Here is a 19075-nt window from a genome sequence, read left to right as displayed (position 1 = left end):
ATCTACCTCGTTTGCAATATGAATTGGCTCAGTGTTGGGGGCAGTCTTGGCATATATTAAGCCGCGAAAAGAGTAGATCGAGGTGATTTTTTTCTGTCTTTTCAATTTAATACCCGTTTGCAAGATTTTAAAATTCGTCGAAGTAAGATTTTCATTGATGTATACACATTGATTGGAATCAAAACCAATGTGATGTAAACATAATTGACCATTAAATTTTTTTCTGAACTGTGCCAGCATCTTTAAGATATAGTTTTTCACGAATGGCGTTAAAAGTTGAACAATTATAGTAGTATCAGGGCTATTGTTTCCTCTTTTACCTTTCAATCGATATATTGACTTATATGGAGGTGTTGCTACATTCAGTGCCTTACATATACAGTCAAAAATATGATCTAAATTCTCCGACGGGTAACAAGGGATGCCATTAACACGAAGATCGCATGATACCGCCAAGTTTTCTTGTTTTGCTAGATGGGCTCGAAGGTTTTTTATATCTTCTCTCATGCTAACTATTTCTGCACATTCAGTTTCAGCTTTCAGTAGTCGTTCATTTATTTCGTTTGACTTTGCCTCAATTCGTTGTATGTGTGTATCTACATAATTTAACAGCTTCAGTTCCACTTCTTCAAATCTCTTATTCATGGACGCGTTCAATCTCTCTTCAGTTTCTTTAAGAGCTTCTTTGAACATCGTCCACTGCCTCTCAAAGCGCACTTCCATTTCATGTATTATATCTCTTTCATATCGAGCCAGCTTAGGTGTTTTCGCTTTGCTCTCTGGATTTGACGAATCATCTCTCTCCCTCTTTGACGATCCCGTTAACTTAGCCACCAGCTCTTCTTCAAGCTGATTGTTGGCGTATGTAATGTCAGCCATCAGTTTCTCTTGAAACGATTCACTTAGCTGAGACATAATATTTTTGTTGTTGGCGTTCTTTTGAGCACAGAATGTATTTTTCTTTTTTATGTATGTATGTGTGTACCGCACTGCACTGATTTTGTTTATTTCAATTGATTCAAAACCAAAATAAAATGTTTGCTTTTATTTGATAATATACAGGACAGTTTTTCTCAAAACAAACAGATATTGTGTCAGATACAATTTCACGTGGAAATAGACAAACAGTGATGAACTTTTGTTATATTTTATTGTAAATAACCAGAAAATTATTGGAGCAAAATGAAAACAGAACTGTCTCTCACAAGATGTGTAGTGCAAATAGACAAAAAAGTAGAAGAACACAACTATATATTTAAACAAAAGAAATCCTTCGCGATGACAACAATGCAATCGAATGTCATTGTTTTGTTGTCATGAAATAAAAATAAAGTAAATTACGCGATTACGACTTTCATTTTTCGGAAATAAAATATGTACTTTATTTTGCATATAATCTTGGATTATGGATATGAAGTTGTACAAAATGATTAAAATATATATGTAAAAAATGTGTATTTAATATATAATTTTTATAATTAGCGTAATTATTCGCTTTCTACGGAGGGATCTTGTTTCACTTCTGAATGGGTGATAGTATCCATTGATTCCAATGCATTAGCCTATAGAAAAAAAAAGTTATTAATCACTTGAAATTACTGTTTATAGGAGAAATTAAATATATTTTTAATGAGAGTTTGTAAAAACAGTTGAATCTTTCTTCATTTTGAATCATTTTTGCAATTTCTGATGACAAATTACAATAATATTTTGCTATTATTTCTAATTTTGGAGCAAACAAAATTTGAGATATTATTGCCATTTTATCATCCATCTCAAAATATCGCTTCAGACATAATTATAGTACTTATTTGAAAGAAAAAAGTTTATTGTTTTGATTTCAGGTTTTCGTGTCACTGGATGAATACAGCTATTTTATAACTACATTCTTTATTCACCTTTATTTCTTCTTTCTTTAAATCATCGGTCTTGTACTCTTCGCCGCTTGTAGATTTAGGAGCGATAATGCATTCACTATAGACGTTTTTTATAACAAATTCTGTGCATGACTCTGGGGAAACTTTTGACGGCGAGAGTGTAGTGGTTAAGTTACATTCTTCTGGTATTTCTACATCCTCTTCTTTTGTAGTACTTTCCCTAAACAGAGAGGTATTAAGAGAGTTTTCGGTGTGATTTTCAACTACAGTTTTTTCTCTTCCTATATAATTAACTTCATTTGCAGAACAATCAAATTCTTTACTTCTACCATCGTCATTGATGGTTACTTCCTTAATATTGTCATTTTCTTTATACCTATCAGTATATAGAAGTTGACTATCTGTTTCTTTGTTATCCTCGCCATCGGTTTTGATACCCGCAGATACGGGCGGTTCGTTAGACAAAATTAATTCTTGAGGGCTTGTTTCATTAACATCTGATTTATCAGTAAGATTGACAGAATCAACAGAAAACATGATTTCTTCAGTAACATTTTCCATTTGAGTAGCTATGTCTGCATTTTTTTCCATTGCTTTGTTGGTGGATTCGTCATTGTTAATAAATGCAAATACCGCGACATGAGAAGGGGGTGGGGATATGGGAAGAGGTGGAGGGGAAGATCCATTTCCAAGTTTATCATCAACAATGGTTTTATTATCATGTTCATGTGATTTACTTGAAATTTGATCACTTGTATCAGATTCCACATCTGGCTTTGTTGTATCCGATGTTTTTACATTTTGAGCATTTACTGGGACATTTGAAGGGTTGGATGTACAGTTGGAAAAAACGTCAAGGGTTTCTGCTTGATAATTTTCAGTGTTGATTTTTACCTCATTATGGGAATTTTCATCATCAAGCAGCGACATATTCTGATTGACATCGTCAACATTTCCATTTAGAGAAATGGCTTCTGGTTTGACATCCGATAAAATGTTATTTTCTGCAGCTTCTTTTACAGAGTCAAATTCAGTTGATGTATCTTCTTTCAGAACCATTTCCTCACTGCTTTTTGTAACTGTTAGGATTTCGTTTGTGTTACTTTCTGTTGATAAAACTTCAGGCATATATTTTGTTCCATTGACATTGTCTTCAATGTTATTATGGCTCCCCCTGTCGATTTCCTCTTTTTTATTGTCCAAAGTTTCTTCATTCTGTTGAACATTCACTTTACATTCTGAGACATTACCATTTTCATTACACTTTAATTCTACCACTTCATTTTCAGTGTCATTGGTGGACTCTCGCTGCTTTTCAGATTCTTCGGCGTCCTAAAAGCAGAAGAAAAATACTTTTATTATCTTAAATAAAATTTGATGATATTTACTAGTAATGTGTTGGCATCTGTTCCATTGACCATAGCTGAAGCCTTTTCTGGGGTATCTTCACTTTTTCCGGGCTTCTGTTTGTCTTTTTTCCCAAACGAAATATTACGAAAAGACCACTTTTTTTTAACTTTTTCCTTTTTAGACTTTTTCATTGAGTTTTCGTCGGCCAGAGCAACCGTTTCCTTGGGACTATCGTTTTGATTTTCAGATTCAGGAGAAGTTTTAACATAGTTTGTAGATTGCTCAGGCGACTCCGATTCAACTATTTTCTCTGGTTTAGCATCTTTGTTGTGCTCAACGTGTTCGCAGTTGTCTGCCTAAATTTTAAAAAAAGAACAATGACAAACAAGTGCATAATTATGAAGAGAATAAGGACGGACCTGATAATTAATGGGGAGTGCTAACTCGCCGTTTGATCCATTCTCGACATCTATTTTCTCCATTTTTTCATGAATATTACTGTCAGCACATTTGTTTCCGTCCGTAGTAATGTCTACAGACCTTTTGCTTTGAGCTTTGCCCATTATTCCTGTAAAAAAGACCAATACAATAGATTTTAAAATAATAATAAATTTTACCGATTAAACATTGCATTGACTTATAAAAAGCGTTTCAAACAAGGTTTTATTTGCTTTAATTATTTTTGACATTGAAATCCGATTTTTTTGTATCATGGCAAGTGATTGGTAAAGAACGCATGCACTGAACATATTTTTAATTGGACAAATTAAATTGGTATTTAATAATACAAATTGTGAGTATCTATTTCTGCGTTTTGTGAGTATCTATTTCTGTCTATCTCTGTACAAATATATATATGTCTGGTGGGTGGCTAGACAAAAAAAAACACCAAGAAAAATAGAAGGTATGGTTTTTTATATTTCTCAATAAAATCTTATATATTTTAGAAAAATTTGATATTTACCCGCTGAGTGCGACAGGGATTCGCGGTCGAAGTGATAATGTTGTTAAATTTGATACTAGCTTGACTAGGTATAAAAATCGTTGACATCCCATGAATGTTTCAAGTCGCTCTTTGCAGAGACCATCTCCGAGTATGATCCGGTCTTAATACTCTTCACTGATGATACTTCTTTTTCAATCATTCGACACATCTCACATAACGACCATGAGGCGGTTTTTGAGGCTCGTTTGCCAGATCATACTGGTATATTTTCCGCGGAACTTGCGGCTATTGACTTTGCTATATCTTTTGCTGTAGGCAAGAGACGTCGAACTGTTATATGCACAGATAGTTTAAATTCTACTAGAGCTTTACATAAGAATAGGAAAGGATTATATGATGATATCGTGAACTTAGGTGGATCTGTTGGGGATGTTTTGGTCTTGTGGGTCCCATCCCACATTGGTATTCTTGATAATCACCTAGCGGACGAATAGGCCAAGGGGGCATTACGACTTGAGACCCCAATCTGTACACCCTGTGTAGCAGGTGCGATTATTAGCCAATATAGGGCACTGCGGAGAATTAAAGACCAGGAATACTAGAGGGCTTCCTCCTGTTTCTTGAAGGACATTAACTCACTGAGCTTCAGACCTGATTATCACTCTCGTCTGATTAGTGCAGACTGTGTAATGCTTGCCCGTTGATTTGTGATGTTTTTATTTCAGTAAGATATATATTGGTTGAATGTACTAGATTTAACATGCTTTTATAGGAGATACTGAACTGTAGTGATATTAGCTGCAAGGATTCGTCAATCCATTAGTTTCCAAGGCATCAGGGATATTTGGATCAGAGTTCAGTCATTATTTCATTATTATTGTCTATACTTTATTATTTTTTATTTATTTATTATGGTGCATATGGTCTCAGAAACCCGGCACATATTTTTCTATATTTCATAAATTAATTTATGAAATATATTGAGGAGAGGTATCGGGAAAAAAGGAGAGAGTTTCTCCTCTCTCCTTTTCTATTCCTAGTCTATTCAGAAAAAGGAAATGGAAAGACGTGAGTGTGAGCGAATTGAGATACCGATGGCTTTGGTGCAAGCACATCCTTCCTCAGAGACAAAGAAAGAAATCCGGTAACTGACACAGATAACATGCTGAGGATATGGAAAGAACATTTTACCACTGCTAGTGTCCGTCGATCCCTGATGATGGTACAGAATGTTTACCTCCTAGTCAGAATGAGATCCAAGTAGCAGTGACCCGACTAAAGAACAACAAGGCAGCAGGAGCCGACGGGTTACCCGCTTAACTAGTTAAGACCGGAGGCTACACACTGATAAGGCGTATGCATCAACTTATCTACGCAATCTGGCAAGATGAACGCACACCCGATGATTGGAACCTCAGCATACTATAAACAAGAATGGAGAAAGACGGAATTTGCCAACTACAGAGAAAAAAGTCTCCTCCCCATCGCATACAAGATACTCTCGAACTGTGTGAAAGATTAAAACCTAAAGTCATTGAGATAATTGGGCCCTATCAATGCGGCTTTAGACCTGATAAATTCACCCTGTACCATACATTAACACTGCGTCAAATCCTGGAAAAGACCCGAGAAGGATGAATCAACACCTACCATCTCTTTGTTGACTACAAAGCCGCCTTCGATACTCCTTTACGTTCAAAGGAATTTTAAGCCATGTCTGACTTTGGTATCCCTGCAAAATTAATAAGACTCTGCAGGATGACACTTGCTGATAACCGTTCCTCAGTAAGAACAGGAAAGAATCTCTCTTTAATACCAAACGAGGTTTCAGACAAGGATACAGCTCATCATGTGATCTCTTCAATATCTTGCTGGAGAAGATTATACGAGATGCAGATGATAAAAGATATGGCACACTAATCACAAGAGAACACATGCTACTCGCCTATGACGACGACATCGACAAAGAATCGAAAAGAGTCAGTGAAAATGGGTCTGGCAGTAAATGGAGATAAGACGAAATGGATGGTTTCAACTCCCAAAAAGCCTTGCACAACCGAGCAGATAAAAAATGGAGAAAGTTGGGAACCACAACTTTAAGACAGTCAGTAACTTTATCTACCTTGGCACCGCCGTAACCGAAACGAATGACACCAGTTTTGAGATTAAGCGAAGAATAATACTGGCAAACAGATACTACTTTGGACTAAGTAAGTAGTCTAGAAAAAAGGCCAACTCTCAACGGACGAAGATTACACTATACAAGACACTGATACTACCCGCGCTATTATTTGGTTCTGAGGCATGGGTACTTGTGAAAGCAGATGAGGCAGTGCTTGGAGTATTTGAGAGAAAGATTCTTCGTAAAATATATGGACCCAAATATTCTATCATAGCCAATTATTGTAAGGTAATATATTGAGATTCCATTGCAGGATATTGTCAGGCTTTATACCATTGTTTAATGCTTTCTTTTCAAAGAATAGTATAGCAAAAACATTTAAAAGTCAACGAAAGTGGTTATCCCGTATAGCGAGTTTAATTTCGACCAAGAAATATTATCAGCGGGAGTTGTCAAGTGGATCATGGTGCTTTACATAAAACAACATTTAGGAAACTTGTATGAATTTCCAATAAAAACGTTAGGTTAAGTTGAAAAAAGCGTGCAGATTTTAATCCGCTTAAGCCATTAATAGGCTTGATGTGCGCTCTAAAAACTAAAAAATATAATCTCGAAAAAGGAAATCTAAGTTAGGAGTACCGTGCTACTTGCAAAATTCTTCATTGTTTTCCATGCCATGCCCCTAAGCTTGTTCATGTCTGGTATTGTGCCCCAACTAAATGGCGGTATCTTTTAGACGCGAAATCTAAATACAAAAAAGTAACCTCTAAAAAGAAAATCTAAGTTAGAAATTCCTTGCAACTAATAACTTCGATTTTCTTTTTCGAGGTTAATTATTTTTAGTATTTAGAGCGCACAAAAAGCCGGTAACTGGCTTAGGTGTATGTCCATAGTGGCATGGGCGGAATATCCGCACCCTCTCTCAAAAAAATTTAAGTTTATATGGCGACTATTTCTATTTTGAGGCCTACTAAGGAGCCATTCCAATTCGGCTTCTTTTCTCTAGACCGGGGTTTTGGGGCCATATATGTACGGTACTTGATGTGGTTGTTTGAGAGCATTAGTGTCCCGCGTTTTAAAATTCAGATCAATCGCAAATTTTCAAGTTAATAACTCAAAGTCAGATTTTACAAAGAGTGCGAGCTCGAACCATCAATTTAAAGCTATAAACTCAACAGTAGAGTTGCTCTCACTTTAAATCGTGATGCTAAAAATAATGATGTCGACATCTCTCGAACAGGAGATTACACAGGCTCAGAGAAAGGGTTGTCTTGGCGAGGCGATGAGAACTAATTATTTGATTCAGCCCAACACAGGAAGACTATAAGCAAGACTATATATAATCAGATATGCAACTGCACCCACGGACAAACAGCGGTATCTTGTGGAGATTCTCAGTGAGAAGTCTGTGTCACAGGCTGTTGCTTAAATACTGCCTGCCTGTTATACTCGATATACTGAGAAGGCAAGTTATTGGTCCCTTTAAGTAAACAATGACTATAAGGTTCCCGCGGTGATCGTTCGTATGGACCGGAACAGCTGCTCACTTGAGGAGCTTGACGAGAACCATAAGCAAATACGGCGAAAACTGCTCCGTCCCTTGATGAAGACCATCGCCTTTGTGGAGCTGAGGGATGTCTCACCTCTGACGACCAGCTTATCATTTGTATCGGTGGACCCTCTACAGAGTTCCACACATGTTCGAAAAACTGCTCGTTAACCAGATCCTCCACTTGGGACAGATGATGTGGTGGAATCCTACCGGATTCACTGTCGATATTGATGACTGAATAAGTCAGCTTATCTTTGTATGCTTCCTTGCCACTCTGGTGAAAGAGGGCGCCTCCTTTCCATTCTCAGCGACCATTTTCAGTGACGGCTGTGGCCTTTTGGAAATCCCATTCCTCCAAGAAGACTTAGGTTCCGTGCGCGCTTCCTTCGCCCCTGTTCCGACTTTGTCTATCTCCGCAGGACACTGCAGACAGTGCGCTGGATAGCTGGCTTGGCTTTCCCAGAGTACTTGAAAGCGGGGAGCTCCTTTTCTTCTTCAGAATTTTAACAGTGTTATGCTCTTCGGGAGATCTGATTCTCTTTCTAGTTTCTGTAAAAGTGCATGGAATGTCAGGTTTATCCCTTTCAGCCACCACCTTTACTTAAAGGATGGGGACGAACTGTGCATCCCTCTGGTTTATCCGTATCTTCCTCATTAATTAGTCTGACGACGGGTTGTGCGCTTGAATCATTACTCTCGACTACACGTGTCAAGGCCCCCGCACCTATAGGAGGGGAGGACAGCATGCTACGGTCCGACACCACCACCGCTGCTGTTGGCTTTAAAATTTTTCGTAATGGGTAGCACCTATTCCGAGATATGAATATTTTTTCTTTGAGGAACAAAATTAAAAAACTCGTCCGCTCCACTCAACGCCCGCTGGTTTTGAAAGTATCAAATGACAATATGTAATTGGTTCTTTGCAAATTATAATTGAATCTGTTTCTTTTCGATACACAAAGTAGTGAGAAAAAAACAAATTCACATTGGTTTGTCTCGAAGTCAAGTAGTGTAAGCGTTGAATTGACCTGCTGCAAAACATTTGGTCTGCCTGATTTTTGGGATAATGAAACAATTTCATAAACAGAATACCGTTACCCTTAGGAATGCGAGTAAATGGAATTAAAAAAAAAAAAAAAAAAAAAATACAAAGAATTTAGTCTATTATAAAGTTTTGTGGTGTATTGGCGCAAACAAATCGGTGCTGCAGAAGAGTTTAATTTAAAAAAAAAATAAAGTGATATATTTTTTTTAAGAATGTGACCTTAGAATATAATATGGTTGATAACCATGTAAAAAAGGCTTTTTAAAGCTTTGAAAAACTTTTATGGCGCTCTTCTTGGTAAGAATAAAAAAAGTTAATGACGATATATAATTTTTGTTTTTAATCGTATGTGTATATTTGCGTAAAGCCATACAACACAAAAAGAGGTTTTCAGAAAGTTAAATATTTTTGGTGAATATTGACTAATTTTAATGATTTTTTTTAGGGTTAGCATTGTTAGATTGGTGGCAGAATAGGTCAATGTCCAACAACTAGTCCACATGAAAATGTGGTTACGACAACAACAACTAGTATTGTTCTGTTGCAAATAGGAAGCGAAAGGGGTTCATTCTGATACAAAAGTGGCCAACCCCATGTTAAAATCGCCACTCAAACACATTGGAAGTACACAGATGTGGAACTAGCACTGCTTCCTTCAAGATTGTAGCAATTCCAACAGAAAACTAGTTCCCTGCATCAGCGGGCGGCTACTGCTTTTATTGTGTATGGATGTGTGTCATATGCACATTCATATATACGCATGTACGCTTGTGTGTCACTTAAATCCCTGGATCGGCACGGAATAGCTGTGAGCACCAGCTATGCATCAGCGGGCGGCTACTGCTTTTATTGTGTATGGATGTGTGTCATATGCACATTCATATATACGCATGTACGCTTGTGTGTCACTTAAATCCCTGGATCGGCACGGGATAGCTGTGAGCACCACACATGCCGGAACATTGAGGTCCGATCTGTGTGGTGTTCATTACTGCCACGAGAAGCTTAGCTGTGAGCTACCGGTCGCGTCCACAGGTTGCGGATAGTGGAATGGTCCATACGGAGTAGCTGCAGCAGCAGTCGTGGACAATCAATGGTATCGAGCGTTGAGTCTCAGTGAGAAGCCGGGTGGCTTCTCACAAATACTGAGTGCCTATGCTACTCGATATGACAAGGCGAGTTAATGGCGAAACGAGCTTCCTCACCTACAGGAGGTTGACGAGGAACGCCATCTCCACATGAAAATGTGGCTACAATAAAAACAACAACTTAAATCCCCAAAAACGCAGTGTAAACGGAAAGGATTTGTATTTAGATTTAGTAAAAACTAGATCATAAAAATGTCAATTTAAACGTGCTATTAGTTTTTTAATTTCCTTTTTTTATAAATTTGCCTTTACTGAATGTGGTAAATACACAGATACTAAAAATAAGTTCTCTGAGAGATTTTTGGTTTCACAGACTAGAATGTCAAGAGGGGTACTGAAATTCATTCTTTTTATTTTGATATTCTTATTATAAACAATGGCAACCCCATCATAATTATCACTTCTTTTTTTTCGCAGACAACATTATAGTTATTTATGTTAGATTTAAGATAGAATTTTCCATAATTTGTTCATTGTGAGTGAAAGGTACAGATGTAATGTAACCGTTGTTCTAACTGGTGTGTTTTTTTTGAGTGTGTTTGTTAAAAAAGCGACAAACATGCATAAAGTGAACTGACGTTAACCAGGGTTTTTTTTCCAAAAAAGACATATATTTTACCACCGGCATTATTTTGGTAAATTGTGTTGTTTGCGTAATGTTATCAAGAAATATAAAAGTGAAAGAGCTATATTTCCCAACAATTGTTATTTATTTAAAAGAAAATGTACGAAAATACAACGCATTTGCGACGGATATTCCTTTTTTCATCATGTTGGCCCAAGTTGAAAAACGTTTTGTCCACCCTTTTAATGAATGCCAAATTTCAACTCAATAAAGAACTACGTACCACAAATGACATTGTTGTCAGAGATTTTTTCACCATTTTTTATATGGAGTTTCACTGTGAAAAATGATGAGATGAATTTTTTTCTAAAACGAAAATTAAAAAAAAAATCCTACAGACAAATTTTCAATGACTTTCTTTATATTATAAACTAGCTGAATTAAAAAAATGAAAAATGACTAACGACATAATGTCATAGTCTTGAATCCACTTCATTTTTATATTTAAGAAAATTTTGAATTGTACCAATTGTTAAGAAGAAATAAAGTGATACTACTACTAAAAGAATCGGATCCGCTCCGCTGCGCCTTCTTTTACTTTTTATGGAACAAAATTCTCCTAAGAATATTAATTTTCGATAATTAAAGAGCTTTTAGTGTATGTCATGCTGCGAAAGTGGTATAACTAACTTGACTAACAGTATAACAATATAAATGCCTTTATTTGAATCCCACATGAATTCTTTAGTGGGTTTTGGGGTCATTAAGTTTAGATGTACTCCATTCTTAAAAGACTTCATTAGAGCCCGATATTCCCATTCGGATTTTGTGAGCGGGAAGGGCCCCATGGTGGTGGTTGGTGGGCTTAGGAGGTGGTGTGGATCCCCAGAAACGTGGTCACGAATTTGGACCAATTTCGTAATCTACTCCCAAACACCATTTTGCAATGGTCGGTAAATATGTATATCCAATTTAGGGGTGTTTTGGCGGGTGGGGTGGTTCCCCAGACACTTAAACCTGAAAAAATATAAGCATCGTGCTCTACTCTCAAGTATCATTTATTTTAACCCCATATTGCCATTGGTTTAAGGGAAGTTTATGAGATAAAGCATCACCCAGACACTTGGCTTAAAATTGGTTATCAAAATCGTTTTCTTATCTCAAATACCTTTCATTTGACCCCATATTACCATGTTCTGTAGGCTCGATCTCTTTGGGGGGTATTTTGTGTAGAAGAGGCCCCAAACACTTGGTCCCACATTTTTTGTTTTGGAGAAGGGGGTAGTGCCATGAATATATGGTCCCACATTTGTATATCAGATTCGTATTCTACTCTCACATACCTTTTATTTGAGTCCCATATTGCTATGGTCAATATATTGGGTTGCCCAAAAAGTAATTGCGGATTTTTTAAAAGAAAGTAAATGCATTTTTAATAAAACTTTGAATGAACGTTAATCAAAGATACTTTTTTTCTAAAGCAAGCTAAAAGTAACAGCTGATAACTGACAGAAGAAAGAATGCAATAACAGAGTCACAAGCTGTGAAAAAATTTGTCAACGCCGACTATATGAAAAATCCGCAATTACTTTTTGGGCAACCCAATATATGTCCAATTTAGGGCTATTTTGGAAAGTGGGGTGGTCCCCCAAATACTTAGCCCTGAAAAATATCAGCATCGTGCTCTACTTTCAATAATCATATATTTGAACCCCATATGCCTTTGGTTTAGGGGGCCATGGTCATTGCCCTCAAAATTGGATACCAAAATACATTTTATTTGAGTCCCAAATTGCAATGGTCAGCAAGTTCCTCCTTATGATGATATCAGATTTGTGCTCTACTCCCAAAGACCTTTCATTTTAGCCCATTTTGCTATGGTCTGTAAATTTATCCTCTTTGGGAAGTATTTTGGTGGAGGGGCGACACCTCAAATGCTTGGTTCCACATTTGGATTTCAGATTCATATTCTACTCTCAAATACATTTTATTTGAGCCCCATAATGCCATGGTCGATAAATATGTCCGATTTAAGAGACATGTCGCACAATTGGAAATCGGATACGTTTGCTAATCTTAACTACCTTTCATTTGAGTCCCATATTGTCGTGGTTGGTCTATATGTATATTTGTTGGGTTTTGGTGGTGGGCGGCACCCCTGTGCACCCCACCCGAAATTTGGATACCATATTTTTGTGTTCAGGTTACTATAAGATGGCAAACAAAATTTCGCTGTAATCGCACCAACCATCTCCGAGATCTGGCGTTTCTAAAAATTAGTGTAAGGGGGAGAGTCCGCCCCCTTTTTTCATAGAAATTGTTGTATTGATATTTATTTTTATCTATGGCAATGATTGGCACTTAAAATACCTAACACACCAATTGTTATTATCGTCCGTCTTAGGGTGGGAAAGTTAACAAATGATAACGCAAACAACCGCAACTAAATTCCTATACTTTAGTTTTCTTTATTCAATGGATCCATTAGTTGTCATAACAGAATAAATGCTTTATTATCAATTTTGACCACTCTGCCATCTCTCTGTTCATTTTGGCGTCTCCATTCAGTTGATCTAATTTAAAACAGCCAATATATGGCGCTAATTTAAATGTTAGTGGTGTAATCGACAAAAGAAAGGTATAGAGGTTAAAACTCAACATGTTAATCATATAAAGTTCTTCGTTCCATATCGTTTATATGTGATTGCGCAAGAATCCGACGCAATCACATATAAACGACTGAGAATTTGACATCTCTCCCATCTGTTAAGAACTTTTTTGAACAAATTGTTACGAGTCTATAGATTTTCTTTGTCTATGGTGCTATTTGCTTGGAGTGGCTTAGCGCCTATAATATTGATCATCATGTGGTAGGTGTCTATTACTGACTATATGACTATTAAATAATCATCATTTTGTCTTCTTTAAATCAAATCAAATTGCCATATTAAACGATTCTCTGCGGTAAATAACTAATTTGCCGGTCTATATATTTGGTACGGTGGCGACAGTACTTAGTTGTTGTTGTTGTAGCAGTGTGTTGTACACCGAGGCGGCAGCCCTTGCCGATGAAAGATTCCATCGGATCAATCCGATACGTATAACCGGCTGCCATGGGATTGACAGTACTTAGTAATTAAAACATGTAAAACGTTTGAACAAAACAAGTGTTGGCCAGCAGCACATCGTTTGGACTTCTCTAGAAAAAGAACGCCCCTTCGATAAGGGGCGTTAGCTCATCGATATGAGCTAAAAATGGCGGCCACATTGACGTTAAGGTTTGCAACTCATCCTATCACACCGAACGTCAAAACTTTGGGAGTATGGCGGCCTGCATTAATTTATGTCCCCAAAGTAATTTAACCACACTGAGTGGTGTTAGGAGGCCACCGCAGCACAGAGGTTAGCATGTCCGCCTATGACGCTGAACGCCTGGGTTCGAATCCTCGCGAGACCATCTGAAAAAAATTTCAGCGGTGGTTTTCCCCTCCTAATGCTGGCAACATTTGTGAGGTACTATGCCATGTAAAACTTCTCTCCAAAGAGGTGTCGCATTGAGGCACGCCGTTCGAATTTGGCTATAAAATGGATGCCCCTTTTCATTGAGCTTAAACTTGAATCGGACTGCACTCATTGATATGTGAGAAGTTTGCCCCTGTTTCTTAGTGGAATGTTCATGTGCAAAATTTGCAATTTGCATTTGCATTACACTGTGTCCTGTTAGGTAATTATTATTAATCAACTGTTTTGGGGTGAGGTGGTCCGCTAGATATATGAGCAGAATAAAGATACCAGATTCGCAGTCCACAACCTTAAACCCTTAATTTAACCCCATATTGTCATGATTGGTGCATGCAGCCTTGTGCGCATCACCACATCTTGAGCACAAATTTGAATGACGCACTCCACTCAAAAATAGCCTTCACTTGATCCCGTATTGTGTTAATGGGTCAAATAACCTATTGGATACGATTTTAGGAGGTAAAGCACCGCCTACATTCTTGGATAGAAAGCTTAATGTCATATTCGTAATCTGCTCCAAATACCTTTCATTTGTGTCTGATCTAGCTATGATCAAATAATATTCCCATTTGGGGGGGCTTTTTGGCGGTTGGGCGATCCCCAATTACTTAGACCTCATTTTTTATGTCATATTCGTAGTCTACTCCAGAATAGCTTTTATTTGAGTCCCATATTGATATGTACGTCCAATATGTATGTTTGGGGAAGTTTTGGGGGTTGGGCGAATTTTGATTTAAAGTGATGTTTTTGGGCTAACGGGGGAGGGTCCGCCCCCTTGCGAGATGCTGAATTGTTTGGTCTTGAATGAAAATTGACAAACATTTGACAAACTATTGGGTTGCCCAAAAAGTAATTGCGGATTTTTCATATAGTCGGCGTTGACAAGTTTTTTCACAGCTTGTGACTCTGTAATTGCATTCTTTCTTCTGTCAGTTATCAGCTGTTACTTTTACCTTGCTTTAGAAAAAGTGTCAAAAAAGTATATTTGATTAAAGTTCATTCTAGGTTTTATTAAAAATCCGCAATTACTTTTTGGGCAACCCAATAGTTTATTCCTCTTTCCTGACCATATTCGTAATCTACTCCCGAATACCTTCCATTCGAGTCCTATATTGTCATGATCGTCCAATAAGCCTATGTTAGGGGGGTTTGAGGTCGGGGCGGTCCCCCAGTTACATAGACCAAATTTTTAATATGAAATTCGTACTTTACTCCTGAATACCTTTCCAACATTTGAGTCCCTTATTTTCATTTCATTTTCTTTTGGGGCAAGGGGGACGGTCCACCCCCCTTCTTTCTTCCAGACCACTCTCCACAATCTGTGAAAATTTTAAGAAAATCGGTTCAGCCGTTTTTGAGTCTATAAAAACAAACTTACATACCCACAAATAAACAAACAAACAAACAAACAACCGGACTTACAAACAAATACAAACTCATTTTTATATATATAGATGGATATAAGATTTAAATGAGAAAAAAAAAACACTTTCTATACACAAAATTTCTATTAATAATTTAAATAAAAACAGAAAGACAACGAGGTTGAATTTAAGTCGATTTAATTTTTTCGATTCCGTCTCCCAAGCCAATTTCTATGAAATTCATCGAAAATTTCATGTATCATAAGAGAATCCTATGAGCCAAATTTTGTGAGAATCTGTACAAAAATTTCCGCATTATTGCAATATTTTTCAAATCGGATAAACACATATATATGTATATGGAGGCCACCGTAGCGCAGAGGTTAGCATGTCCGCCTATGACGCTTAACGCCTGTGTTCGAATCCTGGCAGGAACATCAGAAAACATTCAAGCGGTTGTTTTCCTCTCCTAGTGCTGGCGACATTTGTGAGGTACTATGCCATGTAAAAACTACTCCCCAAAGAGTTGTCGCTCTGCTGCACACCATTCGGACTCGGCTATAAAAAGCTTAAATTTGAATCGGACAGCGTTAAAGAGACATTATGCAAAATTATAAGAATATTGGTATACAAATGTGATTGCAATAACTCTTGATGTAAAATTAGACGAAACTTTCATATGGGGAGTTAAATCTAAATGTGAACCGATTTCAAAGAAATTATCAGCAAACTCAAGATTAAAATTTCTTGATGATCAGATTAAAAATTCCAAAATATTGCACGATTAGTTCTAATCGTTCGTACATATATGGGAGCTATACCTAAATCTGAACCGATTTCAACCAATTTTAGTATACTTAGTTTCAGCGGTGGTTATCCGATCCTAATACAGGCAACATGTGTGAGGTACTACCCCATGTAAAAACTTCTCCCCAAGAGGTGTCGCACTGCGGTACGCCGTTCAGACTCGGCTATAAAAAGGAGGCCCCTTATCCCCATTGAATCGACCAGCACCTAAAGATATGTGATAAGTTTGCTCCTGTTCCTTAATGTAATGTTCATGCCCGAGTAAAAAAAAGTTGATATGATCATATCCAATTATATCTGGCATCAGATCTCGGAGATGGGTGGCGCGATTTAAGCGAAATTTTGTGTGTTCTCATATAGTACCCTAAAAATAAAAATTTGGTATCCAAATTTCGGATGGGGTACCTATGGGGGCCGCCCCACCCTAAAACATATATTTAGAACAATATGGGACTCAAATGAAAGGTATTTAGGATAAGAAAACATATCTGATATCCAATTGTCGGACCAAGTGCTAGGGGGACCACCCCAACCTTCAAAACACTCCAAAATCGGACATATTTACCGATCATGGCAATATGGGACTCAATATGCGAGTAGAATACGAATCTGATATCCAAATGAGGGACCACGTTTCTGGGGGGTCCTCCCCTTCTCCAAACCGGACTCATTTAGTGACCATGGGAATATGGGGCTTAAATAAAATATGGGACCAAGTGTTAGGGGGGCCGCCTCTCCCCAAAAGGGGCAAATTTACGACCATGGCAATATGGGGCTCAAATGAAAGGTCTTTGGGAGTAAAGCACGAATCTGATATCAATATTCTGGAAAAGTGTCTATGGGGCCACCCCACCCCCACAACACCACCCAAATAGTAAGAATTTGCTGACTATTGCAATATGAGGCTCAAATAAGAGGGTTTTTAAAGTGGAAAACGAATCCGATATATATTTTCAAGGGCAACTCACTGAGTGGCCGCCCATCCCCCAAAACACCCTCAAGCCGGTCATGTTTGCCGACTTTGGAAATGTGGGGCTCAAATTAAAGGTATTGGGAGTAGACCACGTATCTGATATCAACATTAGGACGTATTTGCTCACCAAGACAATTTGGGTCTTAAAGAGAGAGGAACTAAATATTTATGGTTTTAGGGCCAATACCCTGACTTTTGCAATAAGGAAATGAGATTAGAAAACGAATTTGATATCCAATTTTGAGGCCAATGGCAATATAGGGTTCAAATAAATGATATATAGATATATGAGAATAGAGCACGTTGCTGATATATTTTCCGGGCTTAGTGTTTGGGGGACCACCCCAAAATATCCCTAAATCGGGCATATTTACTGACCATGTTGATGTGGAGATTAAATGAAAGGTATTGGGGGGTAGAGCAAGAATTGATACCCACTTTCGGCACCAAATTTCTGGGGCTCTACCCCTTTCCCAAAATACCCCACAAATAGTAATTTTTTACTGACCATCGCAATATGAGGCTTAAATAAAGGTATTTGAGAGGAGAATACGAATTTGATATCTAAATTTAGGACCATGTATTTAGGACATCACCCCTTCCCCAAACTGTAAAAATTTTTCAACCATGTCAATATGTGGCTCACATGAAAGGTATTTGAGATTAGAAAACGAATTTGATAATCTATTTTAGGACCATGTGTTTTGGGGGACGCCTCATCCTGTAAATAAATGGTATTTCAAAGAGCAGGATGCTGATATTTTTTCAGGGCCAAGTGTCTGGGGGACCACCTCACTCCCGAAAACACCCCTAAATCAGATATCATGAGAATATCGGGCTGAAATAAAGTATTTTTTTAATGGAGTACACCTTACTTCCAAACTTAAATTCGTAGACCAATAACGATCGTATGAGAGTCAAATAAAGTCACTTATATTGTTAAACTGTTAGTCAAGCATGGTATTTCACTAAAAGCTCTTTAATTGTCAAAAACAAAATATTCCAAGGAAACTTTTGTTCCATATAAAGTAGTGCCCGGGTCAGCTAGTGGTTTTATATAAATCGATTTTATTGTATCAACTTAGATCTCATTGGATACAATCTGATAAAATTAGATAAAATTGTATCTCGAATTTGTCCCAGATATAAACAGATCCCACTATATATAATAATAATTGGATCTTCAATCCCACATTTAGAAAAAAATTTCTGTTGTTTTTTTGTTGTTTGTTTTTTTTTTACATTTAAATATTGCTATTTTTTACCGCTTTTTGAATATCAGTGCAACTTTTACTTTTTGCCGCCAATGGGGTTTAAAGATGAGTCTTCTTGTTTTCTAGTCAGGTGCGCTACAAACTTAGCCAACCACTTGTTTTTGTTGTAGTAGCAGTGTGTGGTAAACTGAGTCGACAGCCCTTGCCGATGAAGGAATTCATCGGGTCAATCCGGTACATTCAACCGACTGCCATGGGATTGCGCCAACCACTTTCGCGCACATAATAAGCAACCACTTGCTTATAATGTGCGCGACTAACGGTAAACCAATAAATGTATTACCCATCGTCCATCTCTATTTATGTAAATAGTTGCATAACACAAAAGAACTGATTTTGCAGAAAACGTATTTTAAGATATCATTCCCTTTCCTTTATAAATGGTTAACCTTAACCTTCCGCTTCATGGCATAAAAAAAATAGGTTTTCTGTAGGCAAATGAATAATTAAAATTTTTTATTAATTAATTTTCAACTTTTGGGCTATTTGCTTTAAAGTATGGAGTTATGTTTCAATATTCCTTTTATTTT

At 37.3% G+C, this 19075-nt stretch overlaps 1 protein-coding gene and 1 long non-coding RNA gene across 4 annotated transcripts in view; one reads left to right on the top strand and one right to left on the bottom strand.

Annotated features, from left to right (window-relative positions):
* Nucleotides 1-19075, top strand: part of LOC106092726 (uncharacterized) — an 82487-nt gene that overhangs the window by 58700 nt on the left and 4712 nt on the right. The gene's annotated exons all lie outside the window — the stretch shown is intronic.
* LOC106092724 (A-kinase anchor protein 200) overlaps nt 1338-19075 on the bottom strand; it is a 44404-nt gene continuing 26666 nt past the window's right edge. For 2 of the 3 annotated variants that reach the window (XM_059364405.1, XM_059364406.1), the window contains exons 2-5: nt 3647-3795; nt 3266-3583; nt 1899-3209; nt 1338-1562 (exon numbers count right to left, since the gene is read on the bottom strand). In XM_059364405.1, the coding sequence (XP_059220388.1) occupies nt 1488-1562; nt 1899-3209; nt 3266-3583; nt 3647-3790 (1848 nt within the window). In that variant the 5' untranslated portion in view covers nt 3791-3795 and the 3' untranslated portion in view covers nt 1338-1487. Of the gene's footprint in view, nt 1563-1898; nt 3210-3265; nt 3584-3646; nt 3796-10888; nt 10972-19075 lie in introns of all 3 variants that reach the window. The other variant, XM_013259640.2, reaches the window with a different exon arrangement.

Source organism: Stomoxys calcitrans, chromosome 3, assembly GCF_963082655.1.
Source record: "Stomoxys calcitrans chromosome 3, idStoCalc2.1, whole genome shotgun sequence".
NCBI classification, from domain to species: Eukaryota; Metazoa; Arthropoda; class Insecta; order Diptera; family Muscidae; genus Stomoxys; species Stomoxys calcitrans.
Note: the sequence above shows the minus strand (reverse complement) of the source record. Positions and strands in the feature narration are given on the sequence as shown.